Source organism: Palaemon carinicauda, chromosome 18, assembly GCF_036898095.1.
Source record: "Palaemon carinicauda isolate YSFRI2023 chromosome 18, ASM3689809v2, whole genome shotgun sequence".
Classification (NCBI taxonomy): Eukaryota; Metazoa; Arthropoda; class Malacostraca; order Decapoda; family Palaemonidae; genus Palaemon; species Palaemon carinicauda.
In genome coordinates this window covers 26,272,883-26,293,882 of record NC_090742.1, presented here as the reverse complement: position 1 = coordinate 26,293,882, position 21,000 = coordinate 26,272,883, and the positions used below count along the sequence as shown (strand labels likewise).

Genomic DNA, 21,000 nt, shown 5'->3' with positions numbered 1-21,000 from the left:
ATTGGCTCTACACCAGCTTCGGAAGACCTCCCACTTAGACTGGTAGACTCTACGAGTGGAAACCCTTCTTGCTCTGGCAATCGCACTGGCTGCCTCCTTCGAAAAGCCTCTAGCTCTAGCGAATCTTTCGACAGTCTGAAGGCAGTCAGCCGAAGAGCGTGGAGGTTTGGGTGCAACCTGTCTACGTGAGGTTGACGTAGAAGGTCCACTCTTAGAGGTAGAGTCCTGGGGAAGTCGACTAGCCATTGAAGTACCTCTGTGAACCATTCTCTTGCAGGCCAAAGGGGAGCAACCAGCGTCAGCCGTGTCCCTTCGTGCGAGACGAATTTCTGCAGAACTTTGTTTATTATCTTGAACGGTGGGAATGCGTACAGGTCGAGATGGGACCAGTTCAGTAGAAAAGCATCCACATGAACTGCTGCAGGGTCTGGAACAGGGGAACAATACAGCGGAAGTCTCTTGGTTATGGAGGTGGCAAACAGATCTATGGTAGGTTGACCCCACAAGGTCCAAAGTCTGTTGCACACACTCTTGTGGAGGGTCCATTCCGTGGGAATGACCTGATTCCTTCTGCTTAGGCGATCTGCTGAGACGTTCATATCGCCCTGAATGAACCTCGTGACCAGAGTGAGGTTTAGACCTCTTGACCAAATGAGGAGGTCCCTTGCGATCTCGTATAGGCTCCTCGAATGGGTCCCTCCTTGCTTGGAGATGTAAGCCAAGGCTGTGGTATTGTCTGAGTTCACCTCCACCACTTTGCCTAGCAGGAGGGACTTGAAGTTCAACAGGGCTAGATGAACTGCTAGCAGCTCCTTGCAGTTGATGTGGAGTAATCCTTGTTCCTCGTTCCACGTTCCCGAGCATTCCCGTCCGTCCAAAGTTGCACCCCAGCCCGAGTCCGATGCATCTGAGAAGAGATGAAGATTGGGGGTCTGAATGGCCAACGATAGACCCTCCTTGAGAAGGAGGTTGTGCTTCCACCACAGGAGAGTGGTCTTCATCTCTTGGTTGATAGGGATAGAGACTGCTTCGAGAGTCGAACCCTTGTCCCAATGAGCTGCAAGATGGAATTGAAGAGGGCGGAGGTGGAGTCTCCCTAGCTCGACAAACAGGGCCAGTGATGAGAGGGTCCCTGTGAGACTCATCCACTGTCTCACTGAGCAACTGCTCCTCTTCAGCATGCTCATGATGCACTCTAGGGCCTGGCTTATCCTGGGGGCCGATGGAAAAGCCCGAAAATCCTGACTCCGAATCTCCATTCCCAGGTACACAATGGATTGGGAGGGAATGAGTTGAGACTTCTCTATATTGACTAATAGACCTAGGTCTCTGATTAAGTCTAAAGTCCAATTGAGATTCTCCAGACAACGACGACTCGTGGAGGCTCTCAACAGCCAGTCGTCTAGGTAGAGGGAGGCTCTGATGTTCGATAAGTGTAGGAATTTTGCTACATTCCTCATCAGATGAGTAAAGACCATAGGAGCTGTGCTTAGGCCAAAACACAGGGCTTGGAATTGGTAGATAACCTTTCCGAAAACGAATCTCAGGAAAGGTTGGGAGTCTGGATGAATAGGAACGTGAAAGTATGCATCTTTCAAGTCCAACGAGACCATCCAGTCCTCCTGTCTGACCGCTGCTAAGACCGACTTGGTCGTCTCCATCGTGAACGTCTGCTTGGTGACATACTCGTTGAGAGCGCTGACGTCCAGCACCGGTCTCCAACCTCCTGTCTTCTTGGCCACAAGAAAGAGACGGTTGTAGAAGCCCGGGGATTGATGGTCCCGGACTATAACCACTGCCTTCTTCTGCACAAGTAGCGACACCTCCTGGTGCAATGCTAGCCTCTTGTCCTCTTCTTTGTAGTTGGGAGAGAGGTTGATGGGCGTTGTGGTCAGAGGTGGTTTGAGGCAGAATGGAATCCTGTAACCGTTCCTCAGCCAACTGACAGACTGGGCGTCTGCACCTCTCTTCTCCCAGGCTCGCCAGAAGATCTTGAGCCTGGCTCCTACTGTTGTCTGGAGATGCGGAGAGTCAGTTTTTTCCTTTAGATGTCCTAGATCCTTTCCTAGACTTGCTCCTATGAGAGTCTGGACGGGAGCTTCCTCGGCTGGGGGCTCTACCACGAAAGGGCGGTATGAACCTCGTAGCAGGGGTATCAGCCACTGGGGAGCGATAAGTCTTGGGGACTGAGGTAGCAACCTTAGACTTACGAGCCGATGAGGCTACAAGATCGTGTGTATCCTTTTGTATCAGGGCAGCAGACAAGTCCTTAACCAGCTCTTCGGGGAAGAGGAACTTCGAGAGCGGAGCAAAAAGGAGTTGTGACCGTTGGCAAGGTGTAATGCTGGCGGAAAGGAAGGTACACAGTTGTTCCCTTTTCTTCAACACCCCTGATACAAACATCGACGCTAGCTCACCCGATCCATCTCTAATGGCCTTATCCATGCAGGACATTAATAGCATGGCAGAATCTTTGTCCGCAGGAGAGGTCTTCTTGCTGAGGGCCCCCAGGCACCAGTCGAGAAAGTTGAACATTTCAAATGCTCTAAACATCCCTTTCAGTAAGTGATCCAGGTCTGAGAAGGTCCAACAAACCTTAGAGCGCCTCATAGCAGTTCTCCGAGGCGAGTCTACCAGACTTGAGAAGTCAGCCTGGGCAGAGGCAGGTACTCCCAAGCCTGGTGCTTCCCCTGTGGCATACCAAACGCTCGCTTTCGAAGTGAGCTTCGTTGGAGGGAACATGAAGGAAGTCTTGCCAAGGTGTTGCTTAGACTGCAGCCATTCCCCTAAGATCCTTAAAGCCCTCTTAGAGGATCTAGCTAGGACTAGCTTAGTATAGGTGGACTTAGCTTGTTGTACGCCCAGCGAAAACTCAGATGGTGGAGAGCGGGGAAAAGCAGAGACAAAGTGGTCTGGGTAAACCTCCCTAAGTAGAGCCAAGACCTTACGAAAATCAATAGACTGTGGAGAAAGCTTGGATTCATCCACATCTGATGAGGGATCCAGGTGTGCCTCCTCATCATCCGAAGCCTCATCACCAGAGTGTAGCGAAGAGATCGGACAAGAATGCTGAACTGCAGAGTCAGAACGAGAAGGAACAATATTAGTGGTTTCCTCTTCAAGTGTCTGTTGAGGGAAAACCTGAGGCTCAGACTGCAAAGGCTGAATAACAGACGAAGCAGAAGGAAGGCGCATGGGTGGAGGAGGCTGACTCCTAGCATGAGTGGTTGAACCCAAGGCTAGCGCTTGCTGAGCGGTTGGAGGAAGCGGAGTAGCAAGTTCCTGTTCCTGTGGTATGAGCGGAGCATGAAGAGGTTGAGGCTGCGCAGAACAAGGTAAATGTCTCGCAAGCTGAGGCTCCTGAGGCGCAAGGCCAAGGTGTAGTGGTGCTTGCCTGGTGGAGGGTTGAGCTCGCTGCAGCGAGAGCTGAGGAGACTGAGTCATGGACGGAAGAGGTTGTTGTACCTCAACCGAGAGTTGCACCACTGGTGGAGCAGCAAGGGGAGGCGGAGGAAGAGAGGTATAATCCTCCTGATCCCATAGCAAAGGTTGCCTTAACGAAGGCAGAGGCTGAACACCACTGGGAACAGCAAACTCAGAATGTGGCTCAACATCGTACGCCTGGCAGGTACTGCGATCAGGCGGAGCGAGCGCAGGCGGAGCGAACGCAGGCGGAGCGAGAGCAGGCGGAGGGAGTGTAGGCGGAGGCGGAGGCACAACACTCTCAGCCCGACACTCACGCATCAAGTCCGAAAGCTGTGCTTGCATGGACTGAAGAAGAGACCACTTGGGATCGGCAGAAACGACAGCAGACTGAGGAAAAGCCTTAACAGTCGAGCTCTGTTGTGGCAGAACCTTACTCCTCTTGGGCGGAGTGCAGTCGACAGATGACTGAGGCGAGTCAGAGCTGAGCCAATGACTGCAACCTGGCTGAGCACTCGCGGACTGGACTCTGCGTTTAAGCGGTCTCGAGACCTGAGACCAACGTTTCTTCCCAGACAGTTGATCAGCGGACGAGATAAAGACGGGCTCAATCGTCTGCAGGTGGGAGTGACGGTCTTTGGAAGACACGCCCGCAACCACCGAGGATACTTCTGTGCGCCTAACAAGGCCTGCCGAACCCTTATGCCCTTCGACATTGCTTCTCCCCTGGGCTTGGGAGCTTGCAAGAGGTCCCGGACTGGGAGGACGACTGGCTCGCACAGAAATATCCTCACGCACCACACTGGCACTGACACTAGCACTTGGCACTGCACTGACACTAGCACTCGTCACAGCACTGGCACTAATTCCACCCACTGCACTCTTGACCTTAAGTTCCTTTACTTCGGCCATCAGAGACTTATGGTCACTTACCACTGACTCTACTTTATCGCCTAAGGCCTGAATAGCACGCAAAACAACAGACATATCAGGCGGAGGGCAAACAGTAGGTTCGGGGGTAGCCACTACAGGGGTAGGAAAAGGTAGGGGATCATGAGGTGAGGAAAACAGTGAAGAGTGAGAACTCCTCCTAACTCTACCTCTCTCTAACTTAGTTGAATATTTCAAAAGACGGACAAATTCCAATTCCGAAAGTCCGGCGCATTCCTCACATCGATTTTCTAACTGACAGGGTCTGTCCCTACAGTCAGAACAAGCGGTGTGAGGATCTACCGAGGCCTTCGGAATACGCCTATTGCAAGACCTACATCGTCTATGGGAGGGAGCTTGCGAAATGTCAGACATCTTGAATCCAAAGAGTAAGTCAAAGGGGGTTCCAAAATCAAGCAAAAAATCGTTAACCGTAAATCAGGACTATATAAAAGCTATCTAGCTAATATAAGAAGGTTTCCAGTAAAGCGACAGCCGTTAATCTGAGAGAATACTTCACCAATTAGCCGTGAAAATACTCGAAGACCATAAGCGTATCCCAGAACGTCTTGCCGGAAGCACGACAGAGGAATAATTGAGGAGGTGTCAACAAGAAGTACTTGAGTACCTGGCCACAGGTGGCGCTGGTAAGTACACCCCCTTCTAGTATTGTGATAGCTGGCGTATCCCTCCATAGAATTCTGTCGGGCAACGGAGTTGACAGCTACATGATTATCGGGTAAGTTTAATATTGAAAACTCTAGGTTTTAATTTTGGGGGAGGTCTCAGCAATTGGCTGGACAGGAAACACAAGTACGTATGTGCCTTTCCTAATTCCTTTCTAGCTTGTCTATCCTAAGCTATAATGCTAAAATATTAATTATAATACTGTATTTTATATAAGTTTATCAGGTGAGATAAACTACCGCATACTCTTAATTTTCCTCTCTTTACAGGAGGATTATCCAAAGTACCTTCAAGTCTTCTGCAACGTGAGGAGCAAGGACTACTGTGGCCATGATGAGTGCAGGGCTTATGCTCCCTGAGCCATCTCCAAGGGACCTCTCAGGTACTGAGACCCCCAGGACTGCAAGATTTGCAAGGCATTGGTTACCGAGGCTTTTGATGACCCCAAAACAGCGGAGTCAAAAGAACGCCACGGGACCTTACCTTCCTAGTGAACGGATGCGCTCCTTGCTGTTCCCAAAAGCGGATGTGGAAGCTGTCAAACCCCAGCCACGACCTGAGATCCCTTGCTTCCAGATTGCCGTAGATACGGACGTGTCCGACGAAATGAAGGACATCCAATTAGACAAGAGGATGTCGGAGTTGTCTGAGGACACCGAGAAGGACCTTCTAGCGGAAGGTCTCGAGGAGGAGTCCACCTTGGCTCCTGAAGAAGAAGAGGATGATGTCGAATCGGAGTCCCTTTCGTCAGTTCCGGCCCCAGAGCCGTTACCGTCTGCGTCTTCTGCCCCTCCATCAGATGACATGAGACAGGCAATGGCCAGTCTCATGGCAATGATGGAAAGTATTTGCAAACAAAACGAAGAAAGGGAAGCTAAATGGGAAAGAAAAATGGCCCATCTCACCGCGTCCCGTGGGTCTCACAAGTTCAAGATCTTCCACCTTGCTCTGATGTTAATCCCTGGAGGTATGCAGAATACATGCCTATTATCAGCGGCATGATCTTCATATCAGAGAAGTTGGGGACTATCCTTATTGAGGAAGTCGAATTCTGGCCCAGCTTTCAGTCCTACCCAGACTGCTTCGTCCGTCTGAAGACGGAACCAACATCCAAGGAGGAGACAGAACTGAAGGTCATAGTACTTGACCACGAGAAAGCTCAGGCTCTTTTACCAAGTAGCCTGAAGCAGAAGGGCTTCACTAACTCGAAAGTGTCAGCCCTTAGCAAGAAACATCCCACCTTTCTTGCACCAGCTTCGCTAGCCTTTCTCTTTACGTCAAAGGGTTTTAAGGCAGTCATGAAGGCAATAGAGGCTGGCAAACCTTACCCTACACTCGATGAGTGTAGACCTTTATCTTTAGCCCTGCCCAAGGAAGATAAGGACTAGATACCCCCCAAGAGGTAAGGGTGGTAAGGGAGGATGCGGTAAAGGAGGTAAATCCTCCGGAGACCAGAAGCAATGAGTTGCTTCGGGTAGGAGGGAGACTCCAACAATTTCAGAATTGTTGGACCTTCGATCCTTGGGCCAACAGCCTAATCAAGAACGGACTTGGATGGAGCTGGAATGAGGCTCCACCACCATTCCCTCAATTCTTCCAACACTCTACCCCCGTACTGGAAGAATACACCCTAGAACTTTTGAGCAAGCAGGTGATAAGGAGAGCAAAGTCCATCAAATTCCAAGGAAGGCTGTTTTGTGTTCCCAAGAAGGACTCAGACAAACTCAGAGTCATCCTGGACTTGTCGCCACTCAACAAGTTCATAGAAAACTACAAGTTCAGGATGTTAACCCTTCAACACATAAGGACCCTGCTACCAAAAGGGGCGTACACTGTCTCGATAGACCTGACAAATGCCTACTGGCATATTCCAGTCAACCGCCCTCTCTCCTCCTACCTAGGATTCAGGCTACAGAAGAAGAAGTACATCTTTAGAGCCATGCCCTTCGGACTAAACATAGCCCCAAAGATTTTTACAAAGCTTGCAGACACAGTCGTTCAACAACTACGCCTAGAAGGTGTCCAGGTAGTAGCGTACCTGGACGATTGGCTGGTGTGGGCTGCATCCAGGACGGAATGTATGCAAGCATCCAACAAAGTGATCCAGTTCCTGGAACATCTGGGATTCAAGATCAACGTCAAGAAGTCTCAACTATCTCCAGCTCAAGAGTTTCAACGGCTTGGAGTCCATTGGAACTTGAAGTCACACCGTCTCTCTATTCCCCCAGGGAAGAGGAGGGAGATAGCAGGATCTGTCAAGAGACTACTGAAATGCGACAGGATCTCAAGACGCCAACGGGAAAGAGTACTGGGCTCTCTCCAGTTTGCATCAGTGACAGACCCAGTGCTAAGAACACAGCTAAAAGATGCGTCAGGAGTCTGGAGAAAATATGCACCAAACGCTTGAAGAGATCTAAGAGGACCGATACCGACCCTGCTACGATCACTTCTCAAGCCATGGTCGAAGGCCAAGAACCTAAAGAGGACCGTGCCCTTGCAACCACCTCCACCGTCAGTCACCATCCACACGGATGCCTCGAAGGAAGGATGGGGAGGTCACTCCCATCAACGGAAAGTCCAAGGGACTTGGTCTTCACTATTCAAGACCTTTCACATCAACTTTTTGGAGGCCATGGCAGTCTTTTTGACACTGAAAAAAAACTCTGCCCTCGCAAATTAGCCCATATAAGACTGATCCTGAACAGCGAGGTGATAATGAGATGTCTGAATCGTCAAGGCTCGAGATCGCCCCAAATCAACCACGTGATGTTGTCCATCTTCCGCCTAGCGGAAAAGAAGAGATGGCATTTATCAGCGATTCACCTCCAAGGGTTCCGCAATGTGACGGCGGACGCTCTATCCAGGCTCACGCTGATGTAATATTCATCATGAAAATATTTCAAATAAATTAAGAAATTATATAAAAAATATCAAAAATTTTAAGTAATTTTTATTTTTCCCAACATACTTACCGAGAACTACTTTCTTAGGAGTTACCTGTAATCTCCTCTCTACCGACAAGAGTTTTGTGTAGGATACCCTCAATCCCGTTTTCTATGGAGGCCTACCCCGGCATTAGAGAATGTGCCCCGAGGGTAGGCTTTGCGCTAGGTCGAGGTCCGCTTGGGTCGATAACGCCAGTAAGTTCTATGATGTAGCACAATACAATACTTGCAAGGGTAGAGAGGCACTCGGGGAAGGAAGGGAGGGCCATTACCCGAAAGTAGTTCTCGGTAAGTATGTTAGGAAAAATAAAAATTACTTTAAATTTTTGATTTGTTCCAACACGAATACTTACCTCGAACTACTTTCTTAGGAGACTTACACTTTAGGAGGCGGGAGTGCCATTCTGACCTACGGACCCAGTAAGCGGAGGCCAAGAGGCCTAGGTATAACGGTACAAACTAGAAAACGGACGAGAGGGTAACTACACAAAGAGCTCACGTTAGTGTCTAAGTACTCACCCTTTGAAAAACTACTTCTGATGTTGCATCCAGTAACGTAGTTGTGAAGAACGTGTTATCCAATGGTACAAGATGGTTATCTCCGATGAGGATAGGGAACAACTGGGGAGGATGAAAGGGAACGAACCTGTGTCTCCCGGTTTGCTATCCGCGATTGAGCCTGGGGCTTTTACCGTTAAACCACTTGGAGGGCGGAGATGACTGTCCCAATGGAGAACCCGTCTAAGGACTTCCTCGAGTAGTCCTTGAGGTAATGGGCAGTAAAAGTCGACTGGTTAGTCCAAGTACCTGCCCGAAGGATCTGACCCACTGCCATGTTTTTCTCAAAGGCTAAGGACGTGCTCAGACCTCTGATGTCATGAGGTCTGGGGACGCCTGGCACGGCCAGATCTTCTTCCTTGTAGGCCCTGGCAATAACTTGTCTCAACCAGAAGGAAATGGTGTTCTTGGATACTTGTTTCTTAGTAACACCCGTGGAGACTAAGAGGCTCTTGATGCCTGGCCAGAGATGAGCCGTTCTTTCAAGGTATTTCCTAACGACACGGACCGGACACAATTTTAAATCCTCAGCATTACCCGTCCTAGGGATGGCTGGTATGGAGAAACCTTCGAATTTTGGATCCCAGACAGCTGGGCTCTGGGTCTTCGCCACAAAAGAAGGAACGAACTTGAAAGATACTTCTTTCCACCCCCTCGAATGAGAGACGTCATAAGACAGTCCATGGATCTCTCCTACTCTCTTAGCGGACGCCAAGGCCAGCAAAAAGACCGTCTTGAGAGTGAGATCCCTGTCCAAGATATCTTTCAAAGGTTCGAAGGGGGGGCCACTCAACATCTTCAGGACCTTAGCTAAGTCCCACTGAGGCACCCTAGCTGCTTGTGGGGGGCAGGACTGCTCGAAGCTCTTGACAAGCATCGCGATGTGCCTAGAGGAGCCCAGGTCGATGCCCTTCAGGAGGAAGACTTGGCCCAAGGCGGCCTGTACCCCTTTTATGGCTGGGATTGACATTCCCATTTTGTCTCTGAGATATACCAGAAAATCCGCTATGTCTGGGACTGAGGCTTTGAGGGGTTTAATGTGCCTCGAAGCGCACCACTTCATGAAGGAGGCCCACTTAGCTTGGTAGACCGCAGCTGAAGACCTTCTCAGGTATAGCGACATTCTCTTAGCAGTAGCTGATGAATACCCTTCCTTCTTCAGGAGTCGCTCGATAGTCTCCAGGCGTGAAGACGTAGAGACTGTGGGTTGTCGTGAAATCTGAGAAAATGTGGTTGGTGTAGAAGGTCTGACCTGTCGGGGAGTGGCCACGGAGGTTGACTCGCCAGGTCTTTTAGGTCTGCGAACCACTCTCTCTCCGGCCACCAGGGCGCTACCAAAGTCATCTTTAGGTTTCGGGCCGTCCTTACTCTGTTGAGCACTTGCCTTATCAACGTGAAGGGGGGAAAAGCGTACACGTCTAGGTTGTCCCACCTGTGCTGAAAGGCATCTTCTAAGGCTGCCTTCGGATCTGGTACAGGAGAACAATATACGGGGAGTTGAGCGTTCAGTTTGGTTGCAAAGAGGTCCATCACCGGGGAACCCCAACGTTGGATGATGAGCTTGGCTACTTCTGGGAGGGACCACTCTGTCCCTACTATTTGGCCCACTCTGCTGAGACCCTCGGCCAGCATATTCTTTTTCCCGGGAATGAACCTTGCTAATAACACAACCTGGTTCGCTTCTGCCCAATCTAGAATCTTTATGGTGAGATCGCACAACTCCCTCGACTTCAAAACTCCTTGCTTCTTTATGTATGCTACTACTGTGGCGTTGTCGCACATCAACGCCACAGTGTTTCCCCTTAGTAGATCTGCGAAGTGTAGGCAAGCCTTCTGGACTGCCTTCAACTCTAGGACATTGATATGGAGTTCCTTTTCCCCGTCCATCCAGGTTCCTCTCGCTGTCTCGTCGAGGAGATGGGCTCCCCATCCTTGGTTGGAGGCATCTGTGAACAGTAGTAACTCGGTGGGGTCGTTCGCGAAGGGCATCCCCTTGAGTGAGTTCGACCTGCAATGCCACCATTCCAGGGAGGGCCTCGTGTTTGGTAGGACTGGGATTAGTACTTGTTGCGAGTCCAGTTGGCACCAGAGGTTCTTCAGGTTCCATTGGACGGCTCTGAGCCTGATTCTCCCCTGGGGAACCAGTTTCTCCAACGACACCAGATGACCTATCAGTCTTTGCCAGTCCTTCGCTCTCCTGGGGCGCCCCGATAGGAACGGGCGAACGATCTCCATAAGATTGTTTACTCTGTCTTCTGAAGGGAAGGCTTTTCCCAGAATGGTATCTAGAGTCATCCCCAAGTAGGTCATTCTGGTGGAGGGGGATAGGTTTGATTTTTCCGGGTTGATCACGATGCCCAGATCCTTGCAAAACTGGAGGAGTTTCATTCCTTGCTCCTTCAAGAGGTCCTTCGAGGAGGAAAGAAGCAACCAGTCGTCCAGGTATCGGATGAGGCGAATGCCTCGTTCGTGAGCCCACACTGAGACAGTCGTGAAGACTCTCGTGAACACCTGGGGCGCTGTTGACAATCCGAAGCAAAGGGTCTTGAATTGCATGATCTGGGAACCCCATTTCACCCGGAGAAACTTTCGACTCGAGGGGTGGACCGGAATTTGGAAGTAGGCGTCCTTGAGGTCTATGGTCATCATGTAATCTTTCTCCCTCAAGGACAGTAGGACTGACTTCGGAGTGTCCATTTTGAAGTCTGTCTTCTTTATGAACTTGTTGAGAGCCGACAGATCTATAACCGGCCTTCACCCCCCTGTCGCCTTTTCTACCAGGAACAGACGACTGTAGAAACCCAGGCCTGGGTGTAGAATTTCCTCCATGGCGCCCTTCTCCAACATGGAGGACACTTCCTCTTGAAGGGCGGTCCTCTTCAACGGGTCCTTGGGTACCAGCCACTCCGCCTGGCTGGCCGGGATTAGAGGGGGTGGTTCTGCTAAGAACGGTAACCTGTAGCCCTCCTTCAGTACGGACACTGTCCAGGGCTCTGCTCCGTGAGCCTTCCATGCTTGCCAAAATAGTCTGAGGCATCCCCCAACCTGAGGCTTGGGCAGGGATAGGGGGCCTCCCACTCTTATCTCCTTCTGGAGGAGCGGCCTGAACGGCCTCTCCTGGAGGCAGAATAACCTGTCCTAAAGGAGGCTGAAGCTGCTGGGGTCCCCCTACGGGGGGGCTGATGTGCTGAGGACCAGGAGGAAGAAGGAGCTTCTCTCCTCGTCATGCTAGGGGAGGCCTGAGCCGTCGCGGCACTGTCTGAGATTGACCTCTTGTAGGGTGGTCTCCTTGTAGGCGTAGGCCTGGGGGTGCTTAAATCTTTTCTCTTAGACACCTTCTCCATAATGGTTTCTAAGTCTTTTAAGGGGAACAAGGAGTCACCCCACAAGGGAAGGCTCCTCATGGCCCGCGCCTCCCTGTCTGGGACCTTTCGGGACACCTTTGCCAGGATGGTGTCTCTCTTGCGGAGTACCCAATTCGCTGTCAGGGCGAGAGATTGGTATGTCAGGAACTTTAGCGTCCTGCCCCCGGAGGTGATAAGTTCCCTCAGGAGGTTTTGCTGTTCCGGGTCTGTAGGATCAAACGTGGCTTGCACCCCTACTAGGGTGGAAGCCCACCAGTCCAGCCAAGAGGAGCTTGCACCAGGTCCCTCGACATTTCTTCCATCATGGCGGCCTCCGATGGAGAAAAACAAACTGGGGCTGAAGAGGCTCTGTCCTCCGAGGCGCCCTGGCCCAGGATGTCAAGAGAAGGTTCTACTTTGCAGGGTCCTGGTCGACGCCCTTCCGGTACATAGACCTTGCCCTGAGTCTTGAGCCCCTGGAGTAATTTAGAAGAACTCTGAGTTTTGGGGGCTTCGGCATTACTAGCCACCACTTTGTCCACGTACTCTTGTCCTAGGACGAGATCCCGGGCTAGAGGAAGAGCCAGAGAGGTCTTAGGCTGGGTAGGGGCCTGCATTAACCGTATAAGGCTGGACCTCCAGTAGTCCTCGTCGGTAGCTGCTGGTTCTTCTATTTTATGATGCCTCCTAATAAAGCCAATCACTCTTCTATAGGCCGAGTCCTCCGTCGGGGAACCCTCCCTACCGTCAGCCGAAGCCTCGGCTTGAGCCCGGGGGGCCGGGTCACCGGGCACACCCACCGGGCGTCTTGTTCTAGGTACAAGGGGCACTGCCCTGCCGAGGTACTGGACTTCTTCGGCGGAGGCTTCCGCACCAGGGGCGGGGGTTAGCACAGGCATCGCCGACCCAGCGAGGACTAGTGTCCGTTCAAGGTCTCTGGGGGACGAGGACGCGGAACCCGTGGGCTGACCCGACAGCGGGAACCGTTCCTTCCGACCCGAGGGCCGCACCAGCTGGGCTGGTTCGGCCAGGCTGCCCGTAAGGAAGCGCGATTCCCCCCGCTGGGCGGGGTGAACCGGAGGCTTCGCGGTCTTATGCCTACATATAGAGTCCTTCTCGTGAACCTGCCTGCGAGGGTCAAAACTGTGCTTGGAGGGAGGTCTCCTTGGCGAGAAATCCTTGGACCGCCGGTCCGGGGAACAACGTACAGTATCTCTGCTTCATGGGGTACGAAGACCCAATCGCCATCCGGTGACTTACTCCTTCTGTGTTTTCTTCTTGGAGAACGGGAGCGTTTCCTGCTGTATCTGGAACGCGATCTTGAACGGGAACGCCTGCTCCTGGACCGCTCCCTCCGACGGCGATGCTTCCTCCTGGCTTCTTCACCCGACGAGCAATACTCCTCTGAAGAGCCCGACGTCACTGTACTTAACGTACGGCGGGCGGAAGCGGGGACCGCGGGGGACTTCGCGACTCGTTGCGTGCCCGAGGTCGAAGGTTGCAGGAATTCCTCGGGAACTTCCGTGAGCGGGGTTGGGAACGAGGTTTGACGCCCAACACTAGGGAACCAGGAATCCAGGCCCTCTTCCATACGCATAGGGGACCTACCCGGTGTCTTAGGAAGTTTCCACCCGAAGGCATCACTCCCTGCAGAACCTAACTTACCCTGGTTGTCGCCGCCTGTCGAAGACCCTGAAACACAGGCCCACGAAGGGGGCGAAGACACAGAAACAACGTTACTACCCCACACGGGGTCATCGGAGGAAACGTGCCCCCCGAGCACAAGGGCCGAGTCTCCAGACGCACTACCGGGCTCCTCACTAGCCCGAGAAGGACCCACAACCCCCACTGCACATTCACTAGATTCTTGGGGAAGAACGCTCGGTTCTTTCCCCACGATGGACTTACCTCGGCCCCTGAGTCTTGAGCCCCTGGAGTAATTTAGAAGAACTCTTGAGTTTTGGGGGCTTCGGCATTACTAGCCACCACTTTGTCCACGTACTCTTGTCCTAGGACGAGATCCCGGGCTAGAGGGAGAGCCAGAGAGGTCTTAGGCTGGGTAGGGGCCTGCATTAACCGTATAAGGCTGGACCTCCAGTAGTCCTCGTCGGTAGCTGCTGGTTCTTCTATTTTATGATGCCTCCTAATAAGGCCAATCACTCTTCTATAGGCCGAGTCCTCCGTCGGGGAACCCTCCCTACCGTCAGCCGAAGCCTCGGCTTGAGCCCGGGGGGCCGGGTCACCGGGCACACCCACCGGGCGTCTTGTTCTAGGTACAAGGGGCACTGCCCTGCCGAGGTACTGGACTTCTTCGGCGGAGGCTTCCGCACCAGGGGCGGGGGTTAGCACAGGCATCGCCGACCCAGCGAGGACTAGTGTCCGTTCAAGGTCTCTGGGGGACGAGGACGCGGAACCCGTGGGCTGACCCGACAGCGGGAACCGTTCCTTCCGACCCGAGGGCCGCACCAGCTGGGCTGGTTCGGCCAGGCTGCCCGTAAGGAAGCGCGATTCCCCCCGCTGGGCGGGGTGAACCGGAGTCTTCGCGGTCTTATGCCTACATATAGAGTCCTTCTCGTGAACCTGCCTGCGAGGGTCAAAACTGTGCTTGGAGGGAGGTCTCCTTGGCGAGAAATCCTTGGACCGCCGGTCCGGGGAACAACGTATCTCTGCTTCATGGGGTACGAAGACCCAATCGCCATCCGGTGACTTACTCCTTCTGTGTTTTCTTCTTGGAGAACGGGAGCGTTTCCTGCTGTATCTGGAACGCGATCTTGAACGGGAACGCCTGCTCCTGGACCGCTCCCTCCGACGGCGATGCTTCCTCCTGGCTTCTTCACCCGACGAGCAATACTCCTCTGAAGAGCCCGACGTCACTGTACTTAACGTACGGCGGGCGGAAGCGGGGACCGCGGGGGACTTCGCGACTCGTTGCGTGCCCGAGGTCGAAGGTTGCAGGAATTCCTCGGGAACTTCCGTGAGCGGGGTTGGGAACGAGGTTTGACGCCCAACACTAGGGAACCAGGAATCCAGGCCCTCTTCCATACGCATAGGGGACCTACCCGGTGTCTTAGGAAGTTTCCACCCGAAGGCATCACTCCCTGCAGAACCTAACTTACCCTGGTTGTCGCCGCCTGTCGAAGACCCTGAAACACAGGCCCACGAAGGGGGCGAAGACACAGAAACAACGTTACTACCCCACACGGTGTCATCGGAGGAAACGTGCCCCCCGAGCACAAGGGCCGAGTCTCCAGACGCACTACCGGGCTCCTCACTAGCCCGAGAAGGACCCACAACCCCCACTGCACATTCACTAGATTCTTGGGGAAGAACGCTCGGTTCTTTCCCCACGATGGACTTACCTCGGCCCCTACTCTGGGTAGGGGAAGGCGAGACAGAAGCCCCGTCGGACTGTTCATTGGGCGACGGTAGCGGCGAAGTAACACTAGCCTTCCTGGGTGAACATTTCGATGATTTTCTCTTCTTTGTTCCGTAACGCACCCACTGGATATCATTCCAACCCACACACTCGGGGAACGTATCTGACGACGAACAAACCTTGCCCCTACAGGAAGAGCAGAGAGAGTGAGGGTCCACTTCAGGTTTGGAGAGGAACGCTCCACACGATTTACCGGCTCTAGGCCCAGGACACGGCGTATTTGCTCCATAATGCACTAACGCAAGACACAGGAACGCAGGGAATCAAGGAATACACTGGGGAGGCACAAGGGTGGAAGGTGAACACACAGGAACACAAGGGATAAGTACACAGGAACACAAGGTACCATGCGGGAAACACGTGGGACACACGCGACGCACACAAAGGATCGATAGAGAACGAGAGCGACGTGGTGACACGTCGCGACCAGAGAACTTACTGGCGTTATCGACCCAAGCGGACCTCGACCTAGCGCAAAGCCTACCCTCGGGGCACATTCTCTAATGCCGGGGTAGGCCTCCATAGAAAACGGGATTGAGGGTATCCTACACAAAACTCTGGTCGGTAGAGAGGAGATTACAGGTAACTCCTAAGAAAGTAGTTCGAGGTAAGTATTCGTGTTGGAACAAATGCCATTTTTTATACGGTAGCTAGCAGGACTTTCAGATCAGCTGATCATAGCCAAAGGTAAACAAAATATAGAGTAATTCTTGATTGGTAAAATACTTCTAAAATTGTAAAATAGAATGCAAAAATGCATTAATAGCGCATATGATACCCTATGAAACAAGAAAATGAAATACAGATGCTCCCCTACTTACGAACATTCGAGTTACGAACAACGGTACATACGAACACAAATTGAAGGAAGTCAAATCGTAAACATCCGTAGATTTCATTTCAAGTTAAATTCTCTCTCTCTCTCTCTCTCTCTCTCTCTCTCTCTCTCTCTCTCTCTTCTCTCTCTCTCTCTCTCTTCTCTCTTCTTCTCTCTTCTTCTCTCTTCTCTCTTCTCTCTTCTCTCTTCTCTCTTCTCTCTCTCTCCGTATTTTGATTTTTAATGCAGTTAAATCTTCACATTTCTTTGAAAATTATTAAAAAAAATTTTATATCCTTATTCGATGTTTCAATTAAGGGAATAGTAACGGATCGGAAGAAAACCACTTGATTTGCCTCTCGCCTTCCGTCAGAAGAAATATAACGTCATCAGACTTTTGGCATTTTTTTTTTTTATTTCTTAACATATTAGAAATATCTTCAAGATGAATATTACATCAGCGCCAATATGTTACAGAAAATCAGTTTCCCTACAGTTCTTATTATTAGGTATCATGCGAAATCATTGTAGCTCTTTCTGTGTGTGTGTGTGTGTGCTCGCTCTGTCAATCGCATACGGGTAGTTAATTCTAAAGCTTCATACAGTATTCAATTTTTCGTTCAATATTAAGCCTTCATATTTCATTAGACATTATTGTGTTTAATTGTGGTTTATTAAAGCACGTTCATATTTTTTTTTTTAATTTCTTGAGCATTTCAATAATCAACAATTACTTTTGATTTACTTTTGGTTGGGAGATCAGCTGATCTCAAGGTGACGCTGCAGTATTACGATTATGCGCACATATAGTACGAATAACACTGATTTATATAATTTTCTTGATATTCGAAATCTCTTCATAGTGAATATTACAACAGCGCTAATATATTATAGGGTATCACATTTTTCATACAGTTCGTTGATAGACCTTATTATTAGTTATAAACGGAATACGCAACCCCCCACCTCTCTCTCTCTCTCTCTCTCTCTCTCTCTCTCTCTCTGTATTTTGATTTTTAATGCAGTTAAGTCTTCATATTTCTTTGAAAATATTAAAAAATTCTTTATATCCTTATTCGATGTTTCGATTATGGGAATAGTAACGGATCGGAAGAAAATCACTTGATTTGCCCTCTCGCCTTCCGCCAGAAGAAATATAACATCAGACTTTTTTTTTTCTTAACTTTACGGTAAGTTGTAGGCTACTAATCTCATAACTAATGATACAGACCACTAAAACACTTGATATCGTTACTCGGTGTTTCGATTATGAGAATTCTGTAATAAGATTACTCGGCAACATAATGAAAGGAAATCATTCGGTTTGTCAGCGCTCTTCCGCCAAATACATGACGTCACAAGATACGTGACGTATACTCTACAAAGAATGATTCCGTCGGTCAAAATTGAAATAAAACAATTCAGTAAACTAATCTCTCTCTCTCTCTCTCTCTCTCTCTCTCTCTCTCTCTCTCTCTCTCTCTCTCTAACATACGTAGTACAGTACTGTACGTATTCTCTCCATTTTATTAAATGTTTTTTTCAGTACAAACCAATACAGGTTACTTATACAAGCCTTAAACATACTTAAACATACTTATATAAACCTTCAATATACTTATACAGTACTGTATATGCCTTAAACATAAATTATAATACAAAATATGGCACTGAAGCAACTTACGAACAGTTTGAACTTACGAACGATCGTTCGGAAACGTAACTCGTTTGTAAGTTGGGGAGCGTCTGTAATGATAAACAGTAAGAAAGTACAATATTGATAAAATATGATAGAGATGATTGCCGAATCATGACGCATCATAATAAATCTATGGAAACTTCACTTTTTGAGTTCGACATACGTCAAAATCAACTTACGACGCGTCTCGGTCCCTATCTCTGTCGTAAGTTGACGACTGCCTATACAAGTAAATAAAATATGAGAGAAGCATTTTAAATACTGTAAAACTATTGAAATTAGTATGCTAATTAGAAAATGATAGATCAAGTAATAATTGTTTCTTTTAGTAAATATGAAATATCCTTCAGTAGCATGCCTCAATAATAAAGGAGTTATTTGATACGAAAACTGAGGTTGACGACGGACTACGCAGGGTTGATCAGCTAATTTAAATGTAAACAATGCAGGATATTATAATTCGCTATATGTATTTTTAATTATAGGTACGATACTAAAATGTGAATATTACATGCATTATTATTGGATACAGTGTAAAGGAACGCGTGCTATTTGAAATCGCCATGAAGTGTGGAAATCTTATCACAAATAATAGATTATTTTACATAGGTATTGCTTTGTTCTTATGCACGAAAAACCGAAACCGTGAAGCAAGTACCCGCGAGTAACGAGAGCCAACTGTATACATACTGTACAAGTGTTTAAAATATATAAATACATAAGTAAAAAGAAGTCAAAGGCCAGTTAAGAGTTGAGCAGAGAGAGAGAAATGAATCTCTACTCTCGCCAAACCAAAAGTACAATACAATGTGACGCAACAACATAGGTGTATGTGTGAGCAAGATAGCTGACAAAAACCCCCCAAACTAGCAGTAGAGTAGTTACACCTCACTAAAGTCTTATGGCTAGTCATGGCTAGTCATCCAGCTTTGCCAAAAGTATAATCCCTATAAATAGCGAAAGGGTTTGAAATTAGTGTCGAAACAAACATAAAGATACTGTATATCATAAAATGCATAAAAAGACAACGTACAAAGTAACTACTGAATTTGTTTCATTTCTAAGATGACTATTTATCTGAAAACTGACCTGACTGGCGATGGGTTGACTGCTTGTTCTTGTTGAGGTGCATTGTTACTCCTGACTGCAGCTGAATCTGAATGAGAACACAAGCTACAACAAGCTTCGTCTGCACTGCAACTACATTCCATAGTTCCTTCACCTTCACATCCCACTTCACTGCAAGTGGCTACTTGTTCACCAACTGCTCTAACATCGATGCCTTGATTCAAATCATTTAGGGGTTGGGCTGTGGGACAATAAGGGGGTGGGAGCTCATCTGGAGTAGCATTAACATCCTCATAGACTTCATCAGACCGAATTGCAACAACATTTCTATTTAGAGGTGTCCTTGAAGGAGAGCGGGATCTGCGAAAACTACTACCAGAGGCTCCAACTATAACTCCTTGACCATCAGATGATTCACCTGGTGAGGGTCCCAGTTGAACCATAAGAGGACCAAGAGCAGGGAATGTACCTGATTCAGACAATCTATAGGAACTTCCAACTACCTCACTATAGGGTGGAGGAGCATCCTCATAAGAAAAGTAAAATGATGGTGGTTTCCACAGAGAGTATGGAGGGGTGTGACCATCCAAGAAGAAGTCAACATGGTCATTTCCATTACAATAAGCAGCATTATGACAACAAGCATTACTATGGCAAGAGTCAACATTTGGGCCTACTGGAGAATCAGGATCCTCATAATATTGCTGCTGAGCTGTAAGGAGATAATCTGTCATCAGAATTGTAATTAAATCAAAATTACATATATAAAATTTTACTATACCTACTAATATTTGAAAATCAATGACCACTGAACCAGAAACTACCCTAAGCCTTTCATTCAACACTTTACGTATAATATATTGAGCTAGGATGCAACTGCATCAAGGTAATTGCATCAGTGTATGTTGGTATAAGACAATTACTTGTAAGTAGACTAGCAGCAAAATATTTATGGTAATCCATTAAAGCAAGCTATAGTAATTTTACAAAGCAAGTAAAATGCCAGAGCAAAAATAGTAATTCTACAAAAGTTAATTTCCAGAACAAAAATAGTAATTCTATAAAGCAAGTTAATTTCCAGAGCAAAAACCTACAAAAAATAATTTCATTGTGAAAACATCACAATCTTTTTAATCAATTTGTATCTTTCCTAACTATACAAACCTTAAATAGGAGTATGACTTCAGCAAAGCTGCAAATGGGCTTTTAAACTTTAAACGAGGTAGTAGTAGTTAGTACTAGTAGCGGGCAGGTGGCTGGTAGATTCTGCCCACCCACCAGGTAGTGCAACCTTCACTTTGACCTCAGCCTATGACTTCCAGGCAGGTTGGTTGATGTAGGCAGTGTAACTTAAAGGTCTCAGGTTTGTATAGTTATAAAAATACAAATTGATTAAAACATTTATGATTTGTTCCTACACATAATACTAACCTTCAACTTTAATAAGAGACTCCCTCTAAGTAATGGAGGAAGTCTCTAAAACCATTCAGGCTGGTTTCTGACCCCGGAAATGTCAATGCACTTTGGTCTTGGGGAAGAGCAAAAGTGATGATTTCTATCACCCTCCTAACAATCTGAGTATGGAGATGCTGCAGTTGTTTAAGTTAGGTCCCTACCAGGAAACTGGTAGGCAGTCATGGAGGAACCTATATCCATAAGGATACTGTCTGAACATATAACCACATGTATGGGAGCATCATTTCATCCATCCTCTCCTCATCTGGGAGGATTGGGAAAAACCTAATTACAGAACTTGTCTGTAACGAAAAGTTACTTAGCCATGAGGTTCGCCACACTAGCAACTGATCCAGCACATAACAGAGCTACTCCTTTAACACAATGGGGAATCAAGGAAGAAAACCGCCAGAAATTCTACCTCTCCTTATAGAGTTATGTTGCAACCGTTATCTTGGATGATACTTGTCCCATGAAAGAACTAGGTTCACAACACAGCTTGCTGAGTAACTACGACATGACCAACAATAAGGTTATCCAGGGGCCAGTGGGTAAGCTCCCATGGGTAGGCTAGCAAGAAGGCAGGCTTGTCTTTTATGCCATAATCCTATCTTCAAGACTAGTGCTACTGACAGGAT

The 21,000-nt window shown here is 48.7% G+C and overlaps 1 protein-coding gene across 5 annotated transcripts in view; it reads right to left on the bottom strand.

Moving 5' to 3' along the window:
* LOC137657726 (integral membrane protein DGCR2/IDD-like) overlaps positions 1-21,000 on the bottom strand; it is a 94,001-nt gene that overhangs the window by 23,431 nt on the left and 49,570 nt on the right. For all 5 annotated transcript variants that reach the window (XR_011047192.1, XM_068392172.1, XM_068392173.1 and 2 more), the window contains exon 5: positions 18,929-19,619. Coding sequence is in view for 4 of the 5 variants with exons in the window: in XM_068392172.1 (XP_068248273.1) it covers positions 18,929-19,619 (691 nt within the window). In the remaining variant the exon portion in view is untranslated. The remainder of the gene's footprint in view (positions 1-18,928; positions 19,620-21,000) is intronic.